Source organism: Hemitrygon akajei, chromosome 4 (genome assembly GCF_048418815.1).
Source record: "Hemitrygon akajei chromosome 4, sHemAka1.3, whole genome shotgun sequence".
Classification (NCBI taxonomy): domain Eukaryota; kingdom Metazoa; phylum Chordata; class Chondrichthyes; order Myliobatiformes; family Dasyatidae; genus Hemitrygon; species Hemitrygon akajei.
In genome coordinates, this window is record NC_133127.1 from 153,226,717 (window position 1) to 153,250,229 (window position 23,513).

A 23,513-nucleotide genomic window follows, 5' to 3' on the forward strand; every position below is an offset into this window, starting at 1 on the left:
CTTTCCTCAGTTAGAAATAAGTTTACTGATTAATTGGTTCTGTTGCTGTCAATGAGATCTTATTGTGACAGTCGGTTTTGCTTAATATATGAGAGTCACTCCATTCTAAGCAAATTAATTTTTGGTGAAGGACTTGGAGTATGTCTGAAATGCACATTGAGTGCTTTATTAATGCTACTTCTCACTTTCGTTGTTATGCACGGTTTCATTTATTCCTAGCATTTTGATTTACAAGGATCACTTCAGGCATTTTAAAGCTGAAAATTTTCATGTGAATGGTAGAATCTTACCTAATTTGATCATGTTTTTAGTTTTAACATGCATTCTGTCTTTGGAAGTGATCTTACAATGTTATTGTCCATCTTAAAATGTTTCCAAAATGGGCTATAAAAATTCTATCTCTGAAGTGAACTGTTTCTTCAATCATTTTAGCAGCACTGGCCAAGAAAAAGCTCATCTGTTCTCTTCCTTCAACTATTCCCAGCAAGATTTATGAATGATCTTGTGCAAGTTTGCAAACAACTGGTAAGAAATTAACTGAAAGTTCTTGAGGGTGAAAGACAAATCTTTTGAGAGCCTCGCTGCTTGTATAAGAACAATGCAATTTTGTAAATATAAACACAAAAGATTCTACAGATGCTGGAAATCCAGAAAAACACACAAAATGCTGGGAGGAACTCGGTAGGTCAGGCAGCGTAAATAGATGACACTTTGGGCCAAGACCCTTCATCTGGACCCAGGATTTTATGTAAATACAACAGATTCTGCTGATGGAATTTTACAGGAAAGCACGCAGAGTGCTGGGATGAACTCAGCTACTCAGGTAGCACCTATGGAGAGGAATGAGCTGTATATATTTTGACTGCTGAGACCCTTAATCTGTTATTGTAAACAGCATTGCACATATCATTAGTGTCAGATGGTTTTCATTCCTTTCATATTCTTTCATGAACATTTTTTTTAAATTCATAATCAGTTACAATTATCCCATTTAGCCCATTGTATCTATAGTTATATTTTGACAGAAGTTGAAATCTTCTATCACGTGATCAGTTAGATGAGGGACTTCAAGTAGATTTGAAGCACAGAGTTAGAATTCTTTTCATTGTCATTCATAATAAAATGAAGCGGGGAACCAATTTCTGGACTTATGCTGGCTGAAGAAAGACATAACCAAGGATGAGTTCATTTCTCCTCTTCCATTTATTACTAAGGAATTACGTGGCTACTTCTGGTAATTTCTAATATTAGCTGGTAAAATAGCAATTTAATACGGAGCTCTTTAACAAAAATGTAAACAGTGGAACGACTTGTTTATCACCAACTGACATGAGAAAAGATTAGTTTATGTTGCATATAAAGATGCTTCAACACAAAGATGTTGCTTCTGCAGGTGTCCCTGTTAACTGCATAGGCCATGTTTTCCTCCAGTATGACTCACCTTATCCTAGGGTTGGAAAAAAATAATTTCAGCTTAATTTTTCACAGCTTTTGTAGATTGCACTGTAGTGGGCAGTGACTTAAAAACATCTAGTTGTGCATAGTGTTTCTGTTTCGTGTGCAACCATAACTATAAAGGAGTCATGTCTACTGTGTCATGATATTAATTTAAATAAAATAATCCTGAGGAAAGAGCATCCATTCTTACCAATTCCACTTCTTCCCAAGAAGTTTGCCACTATTAATAGTTTGCAGTAAAAGTGTTAAAGTTGGTAGTAGCATCTACTTATTGCTTGCTAACCCTTAGCTTTCAGTGTAAACAATGATGTATTCACTCTAGGCAACTCACACTGGAAAATCAAGTGATGCTTGTGAAGCAAAGGATGATTTTCAGGATGATTTCATGGAAGTAGAGGGACATGGATCAGGAGACCTCTTTGATGTCAGTATTAACCAAACGCCTGAGGGAGGGGATTATACTGAAAACAGTGACTCATCTGTTGGAGCAGGTATGTTATTTACTGGATTTGAAATTAAATAATAGTCAGTTAGCTTTCCAGTGGCTCATTTTAAATCAATATACCAGAACTGAACAGACCATGAAGTTGCAAGATTGTGCTTATTTATTTAATCTTGACCAGAGGTGTTTAGTTGCTTTCTGCGTTCCTGGATTAATAAGAGAAAGCTTGAGTTCATAAAGACATAAAGTACCTTTCCCTTAAAGGAAGTATGTGGAGGCATTGGAAAGTGTGCGGAAGAAGTCTACCACGTTAGAGCCTGCATTAGACCGCATGTTTTATGGCGCAAGGTAGTTAACATTAGGGAATTAGATTGTTTTCTGTGTAGCAGCAGTGGCTGAGGGGAGAAGTTAATAAAATTATGAGAGGTATAGATAACCAGCATCTTGTTCCCAGGGTTGAATATCTGATAGTGGAAGGCATGCATTGAAGGTGACGGGGGAAAGTTCAAAGAAGAGGTGCAAGGCATGTCTTTTACACAGAATGGTGGGTGCCTGGACTAAGCTGCCAAGAGTGGTGGTGAAGGCAGTTGTGATAGAGGTGTTCAAGGGGCTCTTCATTGCAGAGAATGGAGGAATATGGGCAGGAAGAAGGGATTAGTTTATTATGCTTAATTAGCTCAGCAGAACATCGTGGCCTAAAGGCCTCTATCCAAGCTTTACTGTTCTGCTTCCCACTGAGAAGTATGGTCCTTCAACCAATGAAGTCTGTGCTGACCATGATGCCAAATTAAACTAGTCCCAGCTGCTTGCATGCAGTTGCTATCCCTCTATTTCTTGCCTGTTTATGTGTCTGTAAATGCCTCTTAAATGTTGCTCATATCTGCTTCTGCCACCTCCTCTGGCTGTGCATTCCAGACACCTAAAAAAACTGAAGCTAGTTGTATACAATTATGAATGATCTGGTAATATGTAACGGTAATATTTGCCTAATAAATTATGCTTTCCTCATTATACTGGTCTGGTCTTCTTTATAGACCCAGAAGTAGTAAAGCAGTTTGGGGTGGTGAAAGAGAGTAACTGTGGAACTTTTTGCCTCAAGAATTTGTCTAATCCAGAGGCTGAAACTCAGTAAATACACTTGATAAAGAAACAAGATATGGGGAGCTTTTGATACTACAGTTCTAAAATAAATAAACACGAATGTATTAAGGGAAAAAAACTATTTGAACTTGAAAATGACTAGTTTGAGACAGAGTTATTTTACTACATTAATATATGTGATGCATTAATTTTACTTCTTTGCCAGTTCATTAAATAATTGAAGTAGAGCCATTATGCTGCACTTTTATCATTGAATTTCACTTCTCTTTCAGGGGCAAAGAGCGTTTTATCTGAAGATAATTTGACAAAGCACGATTTTCTACTCCTCGACATTCTCCAATTCCTCTGCTGTTGCACAGCAGCAGGACAGATACATACACTTTCATTTAGGTCTAGTGACGTTAGAAGAAAACTTTTATCATTAATTCAGGACATCGCCGATAACATTTCGAAACCTCCCTACTTGCATATGGTGGGTGAAGAAATATAATGTTTGGTTTTGTACTTCTTATGTAGAAATGCATTTTTTGCTCAGTCTCTTGAGACATTTTAACCCATAAGTGCAACTCCACCTCCATATTTTTTTTTTAAATAGGGCGAAGTTTAAATTTACTGCTTACTCTGGAAAATGTTGTCTTATTGGGAATTTGGATCAAACCCTACCCACTCACAGGAATTTTCTATGATTGGACACAAATTTTTAAAAATCCTATATAATGTATAGCAACCGAAACCAGCATTGTGCCAACAATCACCATAACCTGAAATATTGAAAGATTGAACAGATTTTGCTCTGGTCACAAAAAACAGTACCATTCACCCTGTGATGTGAAGGGAGACTGAAGCACGTGCTCCATTTGATATCATTGTGTGGCATTGGTCAGTGGGAGTTCATTTCTATCATTTTGATGGCAAATTTTAGTTATCTTCACTGATGCGCAGTTTAAACATTGAACACTCATTCTGTTAAACAAACTTAGTACAAAATCAGTGCCCTTCAAATAACGTTCCTCAGGCTTCTGTAATACAATCACGCTTTGGCTTTATTTTGTTGTCACTGAATTCCAATATTTTTCTGTTTGCTTTGTGTTTTCCACCATGGGGAAGTGTTCAACTGATTCTATAAGGAAGTATGCATGGGTGGGTATAAATTGTGCCCAATAAACTGGACTTATCCTGAAATTTGAATAGAAAAGCCAAATATTTTACTTACAACAACATTAAATAAATATTAACAGCAGCGATTTAAGTTGTTACTGGTCAAGAAATGATTGATGTTCCTAAGGATTCAGGATGCACTTGCAAATTACTGTTCTTTTTAACCATTGGAATTTTTGTTATGCATATTTTTTACAGATCGGGCCACTTTTACTGATAGGAGAAGAATTTATTTGAACCTGTTGTTTCTTCCTTTCATGCTCCAATAAGCACGTGAATTTTGATGCCTGCATTTATTGAGGGCATATGATCCTCCTCCACCAGCTTCAGTGTTTTAGCATAACAAAATTTTGAACCCCAATGTTGTCATCATCCAGTCATTTTTTTGGAAGACCATACTCTAGTTGTGTGGAATGAGGCCAACACAGGCTGTTACAGAATCTGTTAACATTATCGCAGATTGGATGCTGGGCCAAGCAGAAGATCAGGCTATCATTCTGCAGTCCATTGCATCACACTGACAACATTCTTTCCTTTCCAGAAGACATCGGGGCAGAAATAGGTCAGTTGGCCCATCGAGTCTGCTCTACAATTCAATCATGGCTTGTTTATTATCCCTCTCAACTCCAGTCTCCTGCCTTCTCCCCATAGCGCTTACTAATCAAGAACTATCAACTTCCACTTTAAATATACCCAATGACTGCCATCCATGGCAGTGAATTCCACAGATTTGCCATCCTCTGGCTAAAGAAATTCTTCCTCATCTTTGTTTGAAAGAAATGTCCTTGTATTCTGAGGCTGTGCCCTCTGCTCCTAGTCTCCCAAGCTGTTGGAAACATCCTTTCCACATCCACTCTGTCTAGGCTTTTCAATATACAATATGTTTCAATGATATTTCCCCCTCCCCATTCTTCTAAACTCCCGTGAATACAGGCCCAGAGCCATCAAACACTCCTCATATGTTAACCCTTTCATTCTCATGAACCTTCTCTGGATCCTCTTCAATGCTAGCACATCCTTTCTTTGATAAGGGTTCAAAATAGCTCACAATTCTCCAAATGCAGTTTGACCCATGCCTTATAAAACTTCAGCATTACATTCATGCTTTTATATTCTCAAAGTGAATGCTAATATTGTATTTGCCTTCCTTACCACTCACTCAACCTGCAAGTTAACCTTTAGGATTGCTAAGGAGAAGGTGCTTGTACAAGGACTTCCAAGTTCCTTTACAACTCAGATTTCTGAACTTTCTCTCCATTTAGAAGATACTCTCTGCCTTTATTCCTGCTACCAAACCGCATGACCATAGACCTCCCTGTACTATATTCCGACCATTATCATTTTGCCCATTCTCCTAATTTGTCTAAATCCTTCTGCAGATTCCCTGCTTCCTCAACACTATCTTCCTATCATCCACAAACAGGGCACAAAGCCATCTATTTCATTGTCAAAATCATTGACGTATAACACGAAAAGAAGTGGTTCCAGCACTGATCTCTGCAGAACACAACTAGTCACCAGCAGACAACCAAGAAAGGCCTCCTTTATTCCCATCCCACTCTTTGCCTCCTGCCAGTCAGCCAGTCTTCTATTCATGCTAGTATCTTTCCTGTAATACCATGGGCTCTTATCTTGTTTAGCAGCCTCATGTGTGGCATCTTGTCAAGACTTTCTGAAAATCCAAGTAAACAACATCCACTGACTCTCCTTTGTCCATCCTGCCTTTTATTTCCTCAGAATTCCAACATATTTGTCAGGCAAGATTTCCCATTAAGGAAACCATCTTGATTTCAGTCTATTTTATCACATTCCCTGAAACCTCATCTTTAATAATGAACTCCAACATTTTCCTTACTACTAAAGTCAGGCTAACTCATCTATAATTTCATGCCTTTTGCCTCCCTTCCTTCTTAACAGTGTAATGACATTTGTGATTTTCCAGACGTCCAGAACCATTCCAGTATTTTGTAACTCTTGAAAGATCACTACTAATGCCTCTATAACGTCTTCAGCTACCTCTTTGAGAATGATAGGGTGCACTCCATCTGGACTAGCTGACTTACCTACCTATAGACCTTTCAGATTCCCAAGCACCATCTTCTTGGTAAAATCAGAATCAGGTTTAACATCACTGGCATATGTTGTGAAATTTGTTCTTTTTGCGGCAGCAGTACACAGCAATACATAATGTATACATATGTTAAATAAGTAGTGCAAATAAAATGAGGTCGTGTTCAATGGTTCAGTATCCAAAAGCAAATACAGTACATTCACTTCTACCTCTGACACTCAAATTTCTGGCATACTGCTGGTGTCTTCCATTGTGAAGACTAATGCAAAATACTTATTGAGTGCATCTGCCGTATCTTTGTTCTCCATTACTTCTGTGCAAAAGTCTTAGGCACATATATATAGCTAGGATGCCTAAGACCATTGCACAGTACTGCAGTAATTTTATGTATTGCACTGCTGCTACAAAATAGAACAAATTTCAATGACATGAGTGATGATCAACCTAATTCTCATATGCATCTCTGTTGTGGACTGAGAGTGGTGGAGAGAGGGGAATCATGGTTGGGAAAAGCACCAGAGAGTCATTCTGTAATGATCAATAAACCAAATGCTTGGAATCAAATGACCTCACTTGGTGTCTCAGGGCTGGGCTGTCTGCATTGGTGCCAACCCTCACCCCTTGTACCCCTTCTCTGCCACTTGTCCCACACCTCTCACGCAGTGCTCCACCCTCACCATTCCCAACATCTTTTGCTCACACCAGATTTATAAGCTCGCAGTCTGGTCCACATTAAATACAGTACTGTGCAAAAGTCTAAGGTACCCTAGATATATATGTGCCTAACACTTTTGCACAGTACTGTACCTCTCCAGCATTATTTTCCAGTGTTCTGATAAACACTCTCACCTTGCTTTAACAATTCATATATCTGAAAAAAATCTTATGATATCCTTTTTATATTAATGGCTACTTTACCTACATAATTTTTCTTCTTTCTCCTTACTGCTTTTTGGTTTTTAAAGGCTTCCCAATCCTCTAGCTTCCCACCAATTTTGGCTGTATTATATGCCTGCCCATTTGCTTTTATGCTGTCTTTGATTTCCCTTGTCAGCCACAGTTGGCTCATCCTCCCTTTAGAGTACATCTTCTTTGGGATGTATCTATCCTGCACCTTCCAAATTGCTCTGAGAAACTGCAGCCATTTCTGTTCTGTCATCATCCTTGAGAATGTCAACTTTGGCTAACTACTCTCATGCCTTTGTTGTTGACTTTACTCCACTGTAATACTGATACATCCGATTTTAGTTTCTCTCTCTCAAACTGTTGGGTGAATACGATCATATAATGATCATTGCCTCCTAAGAATTCCCTTACCTCAAGCTCTCTAATCAAATCTGATTCATTACACAACACCCAATGCAGCAATGCTTTTTCCCTAATGGGCTCAACCATAAACTGCTCTGAAAGATTCAGAGTACATTTATTATTGAAGTTTGTGTACAGTGTGCAGACCTGAGCTTTGTCCCATAGGGAAAAAAGCCATCTCATAGGATTTTACAAACTGTCTCTCAGATCCAGCACCAACCAGATTTTTCCAGTCTATCTGCATATAGAAATCCCACATGACTATTGTAACATTTCCCTTTTTACGTGCCTTTTTTACCTTGCATTATAATTTGTGCTCCACATCTTGGCTACAGTTCAGAGTCCTGTATATAACTTCCAACAGGGTCTTCTTATCCTTGCTGTTTCTTGTTCAGAAGCATTTCATGTAGTAGATTTTCTGTTCTTTACATCATTAGCAATTGGTGTCTTTTGTACAGTAGTAGGCACAGTTTTGCCTTCTTGAGTTGTCTCTAGAATTGTCCTTGCTGATTTGTCTTGTTTATCTGATCCTGTAGTACTTAATCCTGTTAAAAGAGCTCCCATCAGAAGAAGGCATTCTACCTTCTAGCGATTTTGCCAACCTTCTGAATCCACTCTTGTAAGTAATACTTATTTTTTTGCAAACCTGCAACAACGGGGAATTTAAATGGCAATATTGTAATCCAAGATTTAAACTAGTATCCAGCCGTTGAAGCTCTGTGAAGCCACTGATTGATAACTGTACGAGGTGGCTGCAATTCAAATCATTCCATTAGTAAGTGTGTTACATTAGCAAAATTAAGCAGATAAAAATGTTCTGTTGCAAATCTCTCTTAATTAGATAACTGTCAAACTTGCTAGTAGTATAGACATGCTTTCAGTTTCTGAAACAAAAATAAGCTCCAACAGTCCAAGTGTGTGAATTTTAATAATTTCTTTTTGACTTTTGTTTAACATGTTTTTAACTAATATTAGAACATGTGTATTCACTTGGAAATCTCCCAAATAGATTTTGTTAGCTAAAATCTTATTATTATGCACTGAACTGATAATTGGAGATGATTGTTCTTCAAAAAGTTTGATATTTTTGCAAAACAATTGCAGTTTGAGTGATTTGTAAGGTACTTTATTTGTACGCCAAATAATTCCTTTTGTGATGTGTAATGTACAGTGAGTGCCTTGTAAAAGTATTCAGCCCCCAACCCTTGGTTCACATAAATTAACATTACAGCAGAAATTTTGTTCAATTGCACTGAATATTTTTATTTGTGAATCACATGCTCCATTTTTCAAAGTAGAGCTCAAAAATATGGAAAATTGTAAAACATGAAAAGCTAATTCAAAAACTGAAATGTTAGCAGCTCAAAAGTGCTCATCACCCTTTGCTCAATTGAACCACCTCTCGCAGCTATTACAGCCAGTAGGCTTTTTGAATAAGTCTCTATTAGCTTTGCACAATATGACGGAGCAAGATTTTCCCGTTCTTCCTTGCAGAATTGCTCAAACTGTGCCAGGTTAGTTGGGGAGTGGCAGTGGACAGCAATCTTGAGGTCTTGCCAGAGATGTTCGATTGGTTTAAGGTCAGGACTCTGACCGGGCCACTCAAGGACATCAATTTTTTTTTCATCTGAAGTCGCTCCATATTGCTCTGGCAGTGTGTTTTGTGTCATTGTCTTGCTGAAAGATGAACTACCTCCCCAGTTAAGCTCTCTGATGGAGGCTAGCAGAGTTTTATCCAGGATCTCTCAGTATTTGGCAGCATTCATCTTCTCATTAATCCAGACTAGATTTCCAGTCCCTGCTGCTAAAAAGCATCCCAAAGCATGCTACCTCACTATACATTACAACAAAAATGGTGTTACCTGGCTGATAGCAGTATTAAATTTATGCCACACCTACTGGTTACTGTTGAGGCCAAAAAGTTCTACCACAAGACCTTCTTCCTATTGGACAAGGATATGTATTTTTTTTAGCCTGGGCTTCTTCCTTGCCACTCTTCCATAAACACACTCTTTAGAGATTGTGGAGCCATCTCCACAATGTCATCTCCAGTTGCAGCCACTGACTTCTGCAGCTCACTGAGAGTGACTGTTGGCATCACAGTAGCCTCTCTTACAAGTGCTATTGTTCTGTGGCGACTAAGGTTAGAGGGGCAGCCTGATCTCGGCAGTGTGACTGTGGATTGACACTTTTTCATGATGGACTGAACTGAGCTCCGAGGTATGTTCAGTGTTTTTGAGATGGTCTTGTACCCTTCCCCAGATTTGTGTTTCTCTATTTTCATTTCTGTGACTTGTCTTGAATGCTCTTTTGTCTACATTTTGGTTTGGTCTGTTGAAAATCTACCATACTGTTGGACCTTACAAATAGAGAGGGTATTTATTCTTATGAATTAATTGAAAACGTGATCCTCCTCCAATTTTCTACATCAACAAATTGGGTGAGTTGATAAGGTAATATACAGTATTGCACCTGAAGGAAGTTAACTTAGTAATTACAAAGGGGGTGAATACTTTTTCAGCCTCACAATTTTGGGTTTTAATTTTTAGTAAATTGTTGACAAGTTTTGGAATTTTTCTTTTGATTTGACATGATGCATGATGTCTTGCAGATTAGTTCAAAAAATCCCACTTCAATATATTTTAAATTTAGAAAATGAGAGAATAAAATGTGAAAATAGTTGTGGGGGCTGAATACTTTTTCAAGGCACTGTTTATGTAAGAATTGTCTGAAGTGTCATTTTGTAATTTGGTTTCTGTTTATCTAGGAACTTGTGTTCTACATATCGTTGTGATCAAGACGTTTGTTCAGTAATCCTGACACACATTCTTCCATCACTATCAGCACATGACATTGATTCTGATGAAATGGCTGATATTCGAGGAATACTACTGAAGGCAATAGGAGCATTCTGGTACATATACTTCGTGCCCTTTTGTCCATCTAACCTTTTACTTAGTGGACTTTTAGTAAACTAGGTAATACTGTCTGGTCACTTTAGCCATGCTAGCTTTTAAATTCTAGAATTCTTTAATGGGCTAAAGGTAAATGTCATAGTTGCCTTAAGGAGGTTCAAACTTACGTGTTTGGGTTATTAGACCAGAATTCTCAATTTTAGTCCAGTAAATTTCTGTCTATTGTACTCATGTTTTACTGCTCTACCACAGCCATTTCTGATTGGCGGTTCTAAAATTAAAGGACACATTTTAAGGATATGTAAGAGTGACATCAGGAAAAAAAATCTTCTCTCAGAATATTATGAATCTTGATTCATTGTCCTATGAGTGACAGTCATTGGTCACATTTATGGCTATCACGAACAGGAGATAAAATGTGATAGCAGACAATATAGAGATTCAGTTGGGATATTGTAGGTTGCTGAGATATGCTGGAGAATTTCTTACTTACTCCTACTTAAACACTCATATTTACTCTTTACTCCTACTGTTTGTTATTTATATTAGGCACCTAAGCAAAGAAGGAAAATGTAACACACAAGTGAGAACTGCTCTAGTAAGATGTATGAAAGCCCTACTTGAAGTAAGTCAATTAAGTGTGTGTTTTATATTCAGGTAACAAATAACCAAAATTTATCATTGGTTTGAATAATTAACTGTGTATAAATGGTCACCACATAATCTTGCTAATAAGAACATTAAGGAATTGAAGCAGGAGTAAGATTTGAGCCTGATTCTCAGTTCAGTAAAGTGCTGTCAATCCTCATGTTTTTGCCCCTATCATCATGTCCTCTACTCTCCTCGGTGCTTCAAAATCTGACAGTCTCAGTTGTGAAAGTTGTCAGTGACCTGAAGATCCATTGATATTTGGATAGAGAATTCCATAAATTTACAGCCATTCCTCTTCATAAAGTTATCTAATTTCAGTCCTAAATTACCAGTCTTTATTCCGAGACTTTATCCCTCTTTTTGCTGTGAGGGATCCACCAAGAATTAGCCTCTCAGCATCTTTCCTGCAAGCCTAACAACAGAGTCTGGGCAACACTAATATTTACCTTCCTGCAACTCAACGAAGAGCCATTCATCTCGACTCTGTTGTCCATTACTCCACTTTGTATCCATGCTCTCGTTTGTCCTTTTTATATCACGTGCTTCATATTTACTGGCACCTTATCAGTAGCCTTCTGGACATCCATGTACACTGCTTCCATTACTCATCAAAAAATTCCAACAAATTGGCTAAATACAACTTCCCCTTTCCAAATCCATGAAAGCTTGTTTTAATTGATCTATTTTTCTCCAGCCGACTATTAATTCTATCTTGGATCAATATTTCTAAAAGCTTTCCCAGCATTTAGGTTAAACTGACTGGCCTGTACTTACTGGGCTTACTCTTCTTGCTTTTATTGAACAGGCAAGTAATCTTCACCACTCCCCACAATTTCTTCCTGTACTTCCCTCCAAATCCTAAGATGTAACTCCTTGCTGACTTACTTATTTTGCATTCAGCCAGCTTCTCTAATATCTTCATGCTGACAATTAGGGTCTCATCTCTCTCCACTTTCACTTTTACTTTGGAAGCACCCTGTCTCTGGTAAGAGGAGGATGCAAAATATTTACTTAATGTTGCCCTCGGCATCCAGGTGCAAGTTCCTACTTGTATCCTTCATAGCCTCCCCCACTCCTCTATGGATGTCATTATATTTACAAACCATCACTTGTAGCCTTTTTCTATGAATGTACCTGATCCACAAATAGATTCCATTGTTCTGCTATTTCATTTAGGTTTCCAATTTGCTTTCTTTTCATTCTAATTGATTTTACTGTAATTAATTGTTTTTACTGGATTACTTCTTCTTTTCTGTATCATATGTCTTATGTTAGCTCACAATCTCTAAAAATGTTTCTCTGCTGATACTTGGGTGTATTTGATCCACTTTGTTTTCTAGAAACAGGATAAGCTGTGCCTTCTTGCTGATGCTTCAAGCTCATTAATAGCTTACAGAGTTTTAGAAGGAGCACACCACTCATGCTTGTTTAACATTGAGCAAAAAGCTCAAGTGATTTTCCCATGGACCCTACTTGCCAAAGCCTGCACTTTGGAGAATGCTGCATTCCAACGACTGCTGTGTACATTAAGCCCCTTTATTCATACTCTCTGCCTTCCATCATTTAACCAGTATTCTATTGGTGCTGATGTGTTATTCTCTACCTACAGTTTTATCTAATAACCTTTAATGACATTTTCTGCTCGTGAACAAGACCAGATTGCAATACTATAGTGTTTCTGATATCTTCATACATGGCATTTTGAACAGTTCCATAATGTTATCAGATATTTTCACTGTTTCGATTAATACATGAATAACAAAAATGAGAGTATTTATTTATTTTGACAAAGAGTCTTCAACCTATAACATTAACTCTTTCATTTTTCCGAAGATGCTGTTTGACCTACTGAGTGCTTTGGACATTTTACAATTTTATTTTCAATTGTTTTCAGTATTTCTAAAATGTTATTAAATTTTCGTAAGTAGTATTTATTTCATTATGCAATGTTTAAATTGTACTGTGTAGTATAGAACAGAATCACCCCGTTGACTTTTTTAATAGATATAATAAACAGACTTTGGATAATATATCAATTAATACCTTTATATTCAAAATTCAAATGGAGTATTTTGAGCCTATTTGAGGTGCTTATGACCTGTTTTGGGTTTGTAGGTTTGACTGATTGTTGGTGTATTTGATAACATATAGTTTTGTGATATTTGTAATGTATCTTTAGAAAGACCCACATTCAAAATGGGCCATACTTTCCATCAGAAGTGAAGAATTACCTGTCTCTGAAGCCTACACAGAGTTCCTTGCAGACAGTCACCACCAGATTCGCATGCTCACAGCTATGTCTATTAGCAGGTAATTTTTGTGGTTTTAAGAAATGTTTACTGAAGTATCATAATTAATACCAGAGGTGAAATGGCTTTTATCAAATTAAAATGATGATGCATATAAAACTATGCCTTATAGAAAAGAAGGCTTACTAATTTCCATTTGAATTTGCTGCTTCTCTATCAAATGATGTGATTCAGCTGTGAAATCTGCAAACTTTGTAGTTGTCCTTCCATAAACTTGTATGCCCATCTTTCCTCCTTGAATCTTCTAATAGAAACAACTTTTTGAGAAAACTTTTGATTATCTTTTTCTGTTATCAGCATTTACAGCTCAGGGTTAATGCATCTGTTAAGTCCATTAACTATGTTAAAAAATCAGTACCAGTTGCTATCACCAAATTATATCACCTCTTCCCACCCTGCCAAATGTAAAAATGCTATGCCCTATTCCCAGTTCCCCTGTCTCCGCCGCATCTGCTCCCAGGATGAGGCTTTCTGTTCCAGGACATCTCAAATGTCCTCTTTCTTTAAGAATCATAGTTTCCCTTCTGCCGTCATCAATGATGCCCTCACCCGCATCTCCTCCATTTCCCGCACTTCGGCCCTCATCCCATCCTCCCGTCACCACAACAGGGACTGTGTTCCCCTTGTCCTCACCTATCACCCCACCAGCCTCCGGATCCAGCATATTATCCTCCGCAACTTCTGCCACCTTCAACAGGACCCCACCACTAAGCACATCTTTCCCTCTCTACCCCTCTCTGCTTTTCACAGGGATTATTCCCTCCGCGACTGCCTGGTCCACACATCCCTCCCCACAGATCTCCCACCTGGCACTTATCCCTGCAAGCATAAGTGCTACACCTGTCCCTACACTTCCTCTTTTACCACCATTCAGGGCCCCAAGCAGTCCTTACAAGTGAGGCAACACTTCACTTGTGAGTCTGTTGGGGTCATCTATTGCACCCGGTGCACCCGGTGTAGCCTCCTCTACATCGGTGAGACCCAACGCAGATTGGGGGACTGCTTCGTCGAGCACCTCCGCTCCGTCCGCCACAACAGACAGGATCTCCCAGTTGCCACCCACTTCAACTCTGCTTCACATTCCCATTTGGATATGTCCATACATGGCCTCCTCTACTGCCATGATGAGGCCAAACTCAGGTTGGAGGAGCAACACCTCATATACCGTCTGGGTAGTCTCCAGCCCCTTGGTATGAACATCGAATTTTCCAACTTCTGGTAATTCCCTCCCTCCCCCTGTCCCCCATCCCACTTTCACTCTGCCTCCTCTTCCAGCTGCCTATCACCTCTTTCATGATTCTGCCTTCTTCTACTACCCATTGTGCTTTCCCCTTATATTCTTTCTTCACCTTTCCTGCCTATCCCCTCCCTGCTTCCCCTCCCCCACCCCTTGATCTTTCCTCTGATTGGTTTTTCACTTGGCACCTACCAGCCTTCTCCTTCCCACCTTCTTTATAGGGCCCCTACCCCCTCCTTCTTCAGTCCTGACGAAGGGTCTCAGCCTGAAACGTTGACTGCTCGTTTCCATGGATGCTGCGCCCGACCTGCTGAGTTCCTCCAGCTTGTTTGTACGTGTTGACCAAATTATATTACTTGGTTATTTTATGGTAGCTGAGTGACCAACAATATTTTCTCTTCTATTATAGAGTTTTATATAATGGCGGGAAGAGGAATTTTCTTTGGGACTATTTGACCAGTGTTGAAGTAAAGCTTTTTGGTGTAGTATTTTAATCAATGAAAATGCAGAAAGTAGGACTTTTTCTGCTCGGAGAAGTAGAAACAGCAATCAGACAGATAACAATATGGGCAAAATGTTGAAATTTCCCAAACTCTCTTCAAGGTTGTGAAGAAAACTTCAGTAATTAGTATTTTTGTGAGTTTATTACATCAGCATTTATCTTGTACCTGCGTGAGATTGGCATTTATGCTGAATTATGACCAGTTTTATGTAAATTGTCCTTAATATTTGGTGAGAATATTCAGTCTCTAGACAAGGATGAAACTCTGATGGAATGAGACCAAATGAGTTAATGTGACCTTGTGACTTGGATTATACTACTTTGTATGTATAATGTGTTGCTAAGAGTTAGGCAAATCAACATGCCCAGCAGGCCAGATTATATTAACTGAAGAGGGAAAAGCAAGTCAAAATCTCAGAGAGCTTCACTTTCATTGTCTTACTTACTGGGTACATCACACAGTCTTTTGCATTAGCGATACATTGTACAAAGGAGAGTAATCTGAGTTTTACTCGTTTGGCTTCAATTAATCAGAGATATTCCCTTTGATCTACTTGTCCCTCCAACCTTCACTGTTACTAAAATACTGAGCTGTTTCCTTTCATTCTCAGTTTTGACAAAGAGAGTTGGACCAAAAATATTAATAATTTCTCTTTCTGCAGAGATTTTCGCAAAGATTTTTCAAAATTCTAACATAAATTTTGATCAATTGAACATACTCATATTTGTACAGACTACTACGTGAAAATATATTTCATATGTGTTCATTGTATGGGGCTTTTAGCAAAATGGAACTGGGTGACTATTTATTAGACTTAAATGTAATTACTGAAGTTCAACAACTTGTTTCTCTCCAGTCTCTTCCAGGAGATCCAGGTACACGATTCATCTGTAAAGCTGAAAGCCCTTCCTGTGAAACTGCAGCAGAAAGCCTTTGAAAATGTGTATATGAAAGTACAATCAGGAATGAGAAGTCAGGTAACTTTCTTGTTTTTAAATTTGATTTTCAAACTGTTTGTATTATCCTTACAATCAATTAGTTTATTTCAGGTACGTTCTGACAAAACTCCAGAAAGAGGTAATCTAACCTAATCCAGTTTTTCAGTGTTCCTTTATTCCCTTCTTGTTTGCTGGCTCATGTATCCTACAGTGTTACGTGATTAAATTTACGTTCAGTATAAAGTGATGCTCTCAATTGTTTTTTTTTCCCACCATAGTAAAATTCTTACATTGACAAATGCGATGGGTTACTTAGATTTGAATCAAGTTCTTTATTTTCTGGCTGTGATCCTTGTCTTTTTTCTTTTTTGGCTTTCCTTGCTACAATTTTCTTAATTCCTAGTTTGCTCACATTACCACAATGTCATATATTTGATAAATTTAAGTACCTGGGTTCTTCCTTTCTTTTACTGGCGACTCACCATAAGTTTTTACATCTCTCCAGGCAGTTTTCTTTTGCTCATTTGCTGAACTTTACAGATCAGAGAAATCCCATTCAGTTACTTTGGTTTATCAGAATAGCTACCATTGTGGAGCATGGCCATCAGCCTCAAATAGAAATCTGCATGCATGCACTTCAGCAAGGGCAGAACTCAAGTTAGATATGATGCTGCTTTTCCAATGCATACTCTACCAAAATTCTTTAAAAGCATGAACATAAATATTGCTGCTTTTGTTTTAATGTTGTCAGGATTGAAAATGTCCAACAGAAGTGTAGATAGATAAAGTAGGCAGTGATCATTTTAAAAACACAGCTTTAAAATTTCCAAGTCTAAATTTTTAAAAAAATATGTAAACTCTTTATATATCTTAATATAACATTTTTATTAACTTTTCTATTATTCTTTCCTGTTTGTATTTAAAATGGCAGGAATGGAAATATATTATGATTGTTACATTACTCCCAATAGACACTATTGTTCCAGTTACCGACTTTACTTGAGGAAGACACCTGGTTTTTATTTCCAATGTGAACCATAGATGGCAGTCTGACATTGCATTAATATGTAACCTTAGATGACATTTTATTGTCTGGAATATTAAGAATCCGTGTAACACCAAATCCTAAACTCAAATCTTGGCAATTAACTGTATATGCAGAAAATGGGACAAAATAATTATTGTCTAATTTTCAGTTATAGTTAATTCACTCCCAAAAGTCATCATTATCAGAACTTTTGCTTTCACTTCTCCATCAGCAGGCCTCTTTGCCCTCCTTGCTAAATTTACTACCTTAAATTTAATCTGTTGGGAGATCTAGTCAGTATTCCCATCTTGTACTTAATTGGCTAGTGCCCTGTTTTTTCCCTGTCTCTAATCTTTAGACCTCCCCCTCCCCCGACAGCTCCCCATTCTTTTGAAACTCGGTCATGATGCTTCCTTTCCTGCATCTCCACTTTTATTTGTCCTTTTAATGTTGAACTCTGCACCATAGCTTTTGATGACCCATTCTTAAGCACTTTCATTCTTATTTAATCAACCTCTTCCTAATACCTCTCAAAATTAGTGTAAAAATTTATTCTGAATTAATACTGCAACGTAAATCCAAATTGTCTTGCATATGTTTGTGTATTTTAACATTGCTTTTTAAAAGTATATCATCCATTTTATTTCTTCAGAATTGTGCATCCCCAGAAGAACTGCAGGATGAGGAGTGCAATAGAAGAGCTACGTTGCTTATAGTGATTTCATTGGTCATGTGCTGTAGCCCCATATGTGAAAAGCAGGCATTATTTGCTATTTGCCAGTCATTAAGGGAGAACAAATTAGAACCTACGCTTGTTAAAAAGGTAACAATGAAATGAAATTGAAGTGGTATTGTTTACTTATTTGCCTTTTTTAATGTGTGAGGTTGAAACCTTCCCTTGCATCATATCAAATCCACACACATCAAAGATCAATATTCTCTAAGCAGGAATCTTTAGATTTCCCAGCACCTCTAATTCAAGTCATGCAGATTAACTGGAGAAGTAAGAAGAACCTGATGAAGCAAAAAGGAAGCACATCACATCAAATCCAACAGTAACAAGTATTTTGTATTTGTGACGCACAAAAATACCTTGGAACTACATAATTATTTTGTGGTAACCAATTCTTTTTTGCATAAAGCAGTCAACAACAAATACAGAATATTTTTGTTCATAATTTTATAAAGCTGTACTGTTTTATATGTTACATGTATTTTGTTTTACTTAGATTCTTGAGTCTACATCCAAGTTATTGATGTATCGTAGTTTGGAGAGCTTCATGGTTTCCCATTTAGATTACCTTATCCATGAATGGTTGGCAGTGTCTGATCCTGACTACAACTTGCCAACATTCCCTTACGTCCTATTGAACTGTTCTAATCTGGAAGAATTTTACAGGTAAATGGAGTTTTCATTTGTATTCAATTTACAACTCAGATATATTGTGTATTTCCACAATATATCTGAATGTATGTGTATAAATCATTAACAATGTTATGTTTAGTATGAGAAAGCATGCTGAAAGGAAATGGTATTAAGTTTATCGAGATTAGGACAAGCAAACCGTCTAATGTTTCTCTATGTTCAGCAGAGCTGTAAATGCAACACACAAAATGCAGGCGGAACTCAACATCTTTGGAAATGAATAAATAGTGGACATTTTGGGCCAAGGCCCTTCCTTTTTGTGCACATGCCAAGTATAAAAAATGTCACAAACAGCACATTGCCTCAGTAAAATATTATAATTATTCAGTTTATTAAAAAATTAAATGGACAGAAAAAATTGCATCTGTATTATTCATTCTGTGCGCACCTTTTCCAACATCAGTGGAATGTGCATGTTTTATTTACATTTTGTAACACATCCCACCTGTGTTATTGCTTGTCAGAATTTCAGAGCTGCTAACTTTTAAGCATATGGTTGACATCATGGTAGTAATTAGTGTGGAAGGATTTTCAATCTGCTCCCCATATTGAACTTTTAGTTTATGTATCTTAGCCAAGAACAAGGAAACAGTTCAATTTGTATTCTCACCAGCTATTAATTGATTGCAGAGCACATTTTATTTTCTTGAGTATTGGAGTCTAAACATTATTTGGTTAAATAATGTTTTAAAGATTTCCATGGGAGCCTCAATACTCATGTGACAATTGAAAATGGTTCATGTATTTTTGAAAATAGATTATTGGTTACTTGTTGAAATTTTAACAGGCTGTTAGGATGTGGATGTTGCTGACAGTGCAGGCATTTGTTGTTTATCCCTAGTTGTTACTGAACAGAAAAACAAACTAATAAGAGTCAACCACATGGGTGGATCTGGAGTAATACTTAGGCCAAACTGGTTAAAGAATTTCCTTTGGTGGAGGAATTTAGTGAACTAGATGGAGTCTAGATGGCAGTCCATGAGCTTTGCTTTTAATACTTGCAGTTTTCTAAAATTCCTCAGCTGCTGTTGGTGGCATTTGAACTCGCATGTTGGGATCGATGGTCCAGAACTCTGGCTGTTTGTCCAGTAATTTGACAATTACTCTTTTCTCTTGGAGTCTCTGGTCAAAGGTAGTTCAGAATGATAAAATAAAATCGCTAACAGAAGGAAAAAGATAATGAATTCAATAGGATTTCCAAAGAGACCTAATTGTTTGCATAACTGATAAATTCTTTTCAATCTCAGAATCAGAATCGGGTTTATTATCACCGGCATATGACATGAAATTTGTTAACTTAGCAGCAGCAGTTCAATGCAATACATAATCTAGCAGAGAGAGAAAAATAAATAAAAATAATAATAGTAAATAAACAAGTAAATCAATTATGTATATTGAATAATTTTTTTTAATGTGCAAAAACAGAAATACTGTATATCTAAAAAAAAGTGAGGTAGTGTCCAAAGATTCAATGTCCATTTAGGAATCAGATGGCAGAGGGGAAGAAGATGTTCCTGAACCGCTGAGTGTGTGCCTTCAGGCTTCTGTATCTCCTACCTGATGGTAACAGTGAGAAAAGGGCATGCCCTGGCTGCTGGGGGTCTTTAATAATGGACACTGCCTTTCTGAGACACCGCTCCCTAAAGGTGTCTTGGGTACTTTGTAGGCTAGTACCCAAGATGGAGCTAACTAGATTTACAACCTTCTGCAGCTTCTTTCAGTCCTGTGCAGTAGCCCCTCCATACCAGACAGTGATGCAGCCTGTCAGAATGCTCTCCACAGTAAAACTGTAGAAGTTTTTGAGCGTATGTGTTGACATGCCAAATCTCTTTAAACTCCTAATAAAGTATAGCCACTGTCTTGCCTCCTTTATAACCACATCGATATGTTGGGACCAGGTTAGATCCTCAAGATCTTGACACACAGGAACTTGAAGATGCTCACTCTCTCCACTTCTGATCCCTCTATGAGGATTAGTATGTGTTCCTTCGTCTTACCCTTCTGGAAGTCCACAATCAGCTCTTTCGTCTTTCTGACGTTGACTGCCAGGTTGTTGCTGCGGCACCACTCCACTAGTTGGCATATCTCACTCCTGAACGCCCTCTCGGCACCACCTGAGATCCTACCAACAATGGTTGTATCATCAGCAAATTTATAGGTGGTATTTGAGCTATGCCTAGCCACACAGTCATTTGTATATAGAGAGTAGAGCAGTGGGCTAAGCACACACCCCTGAGGTGCGCTAATGTTGATGTCACCGAGGAGGATACGTTATCACCAATCCACACAGATTGTGGTCTTCCGGTTAGGAAGTCGAGGATCCAATTACAGAGCAAGGTGTGTGTAAGAGTTTTACGTGCAATTAATCAGTGTCATCTCTGTCGATTTTCTAATGGACGTGCTAAGAACTTGGCAGTGTGCCTTACAAGGTGTTGAAATGGATTATGGTAATGTAAACATCAGTGCTGTAGGGAACACTCTTCACAATTTGGAACTGTGACAGATTGACCAAAGGCAGTAATCCGAGTTTTATAGACTATCCATCTGTGTTGTAGTTGACTGTGCTCTGCCTTCTCTGGGAGTACAGTAGCATGTGAACTGAGAATTCAACATGTTTCTCACCAAGTCATAGAGTTATACATTCACCCAACATTTTTGGCATTACCCATGGGAATGGGACATACAAGCTATTATTATATGCAGATAACTTGTTACTATATATTTCCAATCTTGAGAAATCCATTCCTGCAGTTTTATCTCTGCTTATTCAGTTTAGTAGCTTTTCCGGCTACAAACTGAATCTTAATAAGAGTGAACTATTCCCATTAAGTATGCAAGTTCCAATTTATAAACATTTACCATTAAAATTAGTCACAGACAATTTTACTTATTTGGGTGTTTAAATTACTAAGAAGCATAAGAACTTATTTAAGGTTAAATTTTTACCTTTAGTTGATCAGGTTAAACAATTGCTTACTAAATAGTCCCCATTGTCTTTATCACTGATTTGTCGAATCAATGCTATTAAGATGATTAGTTTACCTAAAGTTTTATACTTATTTCAAGTGCTACCAATTTTTATTTCTAAGTCCTTTTTTGATATCGTTGACTCTAAAATTTCTTCATATATATGGCAGAATATAAATCCTAGGTTAAGTAAAAAATATTCACAGAAGTCTAAAAAGGATGGTGGTTTGGCATTGCCGAATTTAAGATTTTATTATTGGGCAATTAATATTCGATATTTAATATTTTGGACACAGGACTTGGATGTAATTCAAAGTCCACAATGGGTAAACCTTGGATGTAAATCTGTACAGGGGTTCTCATTGGTTTCTATCTCAGAGATCTCGCTTCCCTTTGCTCTTTCGAAATTGAATAAACAAATGGTTAATCCAATAATTAAATATACATTACGAATATGGTTTCAATTTCGTAAATTTTTTGGCTTGAATAAGTTTATTCTATCAAGCCCTATTATATCTCATTTCTTTTTCCAACCCTCTGTTATGGATCAAGCCTTTTTGATGGAAAACAAAGGGTATAACGTGTTTTTGTGATTTATTCTTGGATAACTGTTTCATGTCTTTTGAACAGTTGTCTAATAAATATAATTTGCCTAGGTCCCATTTTTTTAGACACTTATACAAATTAGAAATTTTTTGAATAATATGTTACAGATTTTTCCCAATTCATACCCAACTGATGGAAAAAATTTTTAGGCTTAAACCCTTATCAGAAGGGTTTAATAGCAATTATTTATGATATGATTATGAAAATACAGCCAGATATATCAGATAAAATTAAGAATGAATGGGAAAAAGAACTTCAACTTTCCTTACCTACAGAGAAATGGGAGAAAATTTTTCAATTAGTTAATTCCTGTATATATGCTAAACATGTGCTGATACAATTTAAGGTGGTGCATAGGGCCCACATGTCTAAAGACAAGCTTGCTCATTTTTACTCCCACATAAATCCTATCTGTGATAGATGTCATTTAGAAGTAGCTTCTTTGTCTCATATGTTTTGGTCTTGCCCTTTTTTGAAGAAATATTGGATATTATTTCAACAGTTTTGAGTATTGATTTACATCCTCATCCTATTACTGCAATTTTTGGCTTACCAATGGTGGAAGATAGTTATTTATCCTCTTCAGCTCGTCGGATGATTGCATTTGTTACATTAATGGCCAGAAGGTCCATTTTATTGAATTGGAAAGAGATTAATCCTCCTGCTACATTCCAATGGTTTTCCCAAACTATATCTTGTTTAAATCTAGAAAAAATCAGAAGTGTCATTTTTGACCCTTCGGTTAAATTCGAAGAAACTTGGAGACCATTTATTCAACCCTTTCATATGATGTATCTTGACCTTTTTCGAATCCCTTTTATTATCCATAAATATTTGGATAGAGGAGCAGAGTTGTTGACATTATTGATTGTATTTATTGTAATATAATAGCCCCGCTTTGTTTAGTTTAGTTCTGTTTAGTTGTTTTAAATTTCTGATTTGGGGTTTTTTTGGTATGTTTTTTTTATATCATGTTAAATACATCAAGAGTTTGGGAGTCCTTAGTACACTTGTGTTATCTATAGCTTACACTTGTATATACTGCTTATTAATTATGTATTCCCAATCTCTCTGCATTACTATTGTTATTCTGCCTATGTTTGAAAATTAATAAAAAGATTTAAAAAGAAAGAAAGTTATACTGCTTGGAAACCAAGTTGCTTACTTGAGCCAGATACCTTGCATTTATGTGAATTACACTTCATCAGCTATTCCTTGGCCTACTGGCCCATTTGATCAAGATTGCATTTGTTATCTTAGGTAACCTTGTTCACTGTCCATGATATCATATATTCCTCTAAACTTCCCCTATTCATGTATCTGTCTCTACCACTTTCACTGGAAACCCATTCCATACATGCACCATCCTCTGTGAGGAAGAAGTTGCCACTCAGGT

General features: G+C 37.3%; 1 protein-coding gene across 1 annotated transcript in view; it reads left to right on the forward strand.

The window, feature by feature from the left end:
- Positions 1 to 23,513, forward strand: part of atm (ATM serine/threonine kinase) — a 183,165-nt gene that overhangs the window by 41,507 nt on the left and 118,145 nt on the right. The window contains exons 16-25 of the mRNA XM_073043637.1: positions 433 to 525; positions 1,781 to 1,949; positions 3,274 to 3,473; positions 8,075 to 8,157; positions 10,306 to 10,452; positions 11,003 to 11,078; positions 13,284 to 13,414; positions 16,010 to 16,130; positions 17,771 to 17,941; positions 18,348 to 18,517. Of these exons, the coding sequence (XP_072899738.1) occupies positions 433 to 525; positions 1,781 to 1,949; positions 3,274 to 3,473; positions 8,075 to 8,157; positions 10,306 to 10,452; positions 11,003 to 11,078; positions 13,284 to 13,414; positions 16,010 to 16,130; positions 17,771 to 17,941; positions 18,348 to 18,517 (1,361 nt within the window). The remainder of the gene's footprint in view (positions 1 to 432; positions 526 to 1,780; positions 1,950 to 3,273; positions 3,474 to 8,074; positions 8,158 to 10,305; positions 10,453 to 11,002; positions 11,079 to 13,283; positions 13,415 to 16,009; positions 16,131 to 17,770; positions 17,942 to 18,347; positions 18,518 to 23,513) is intronic.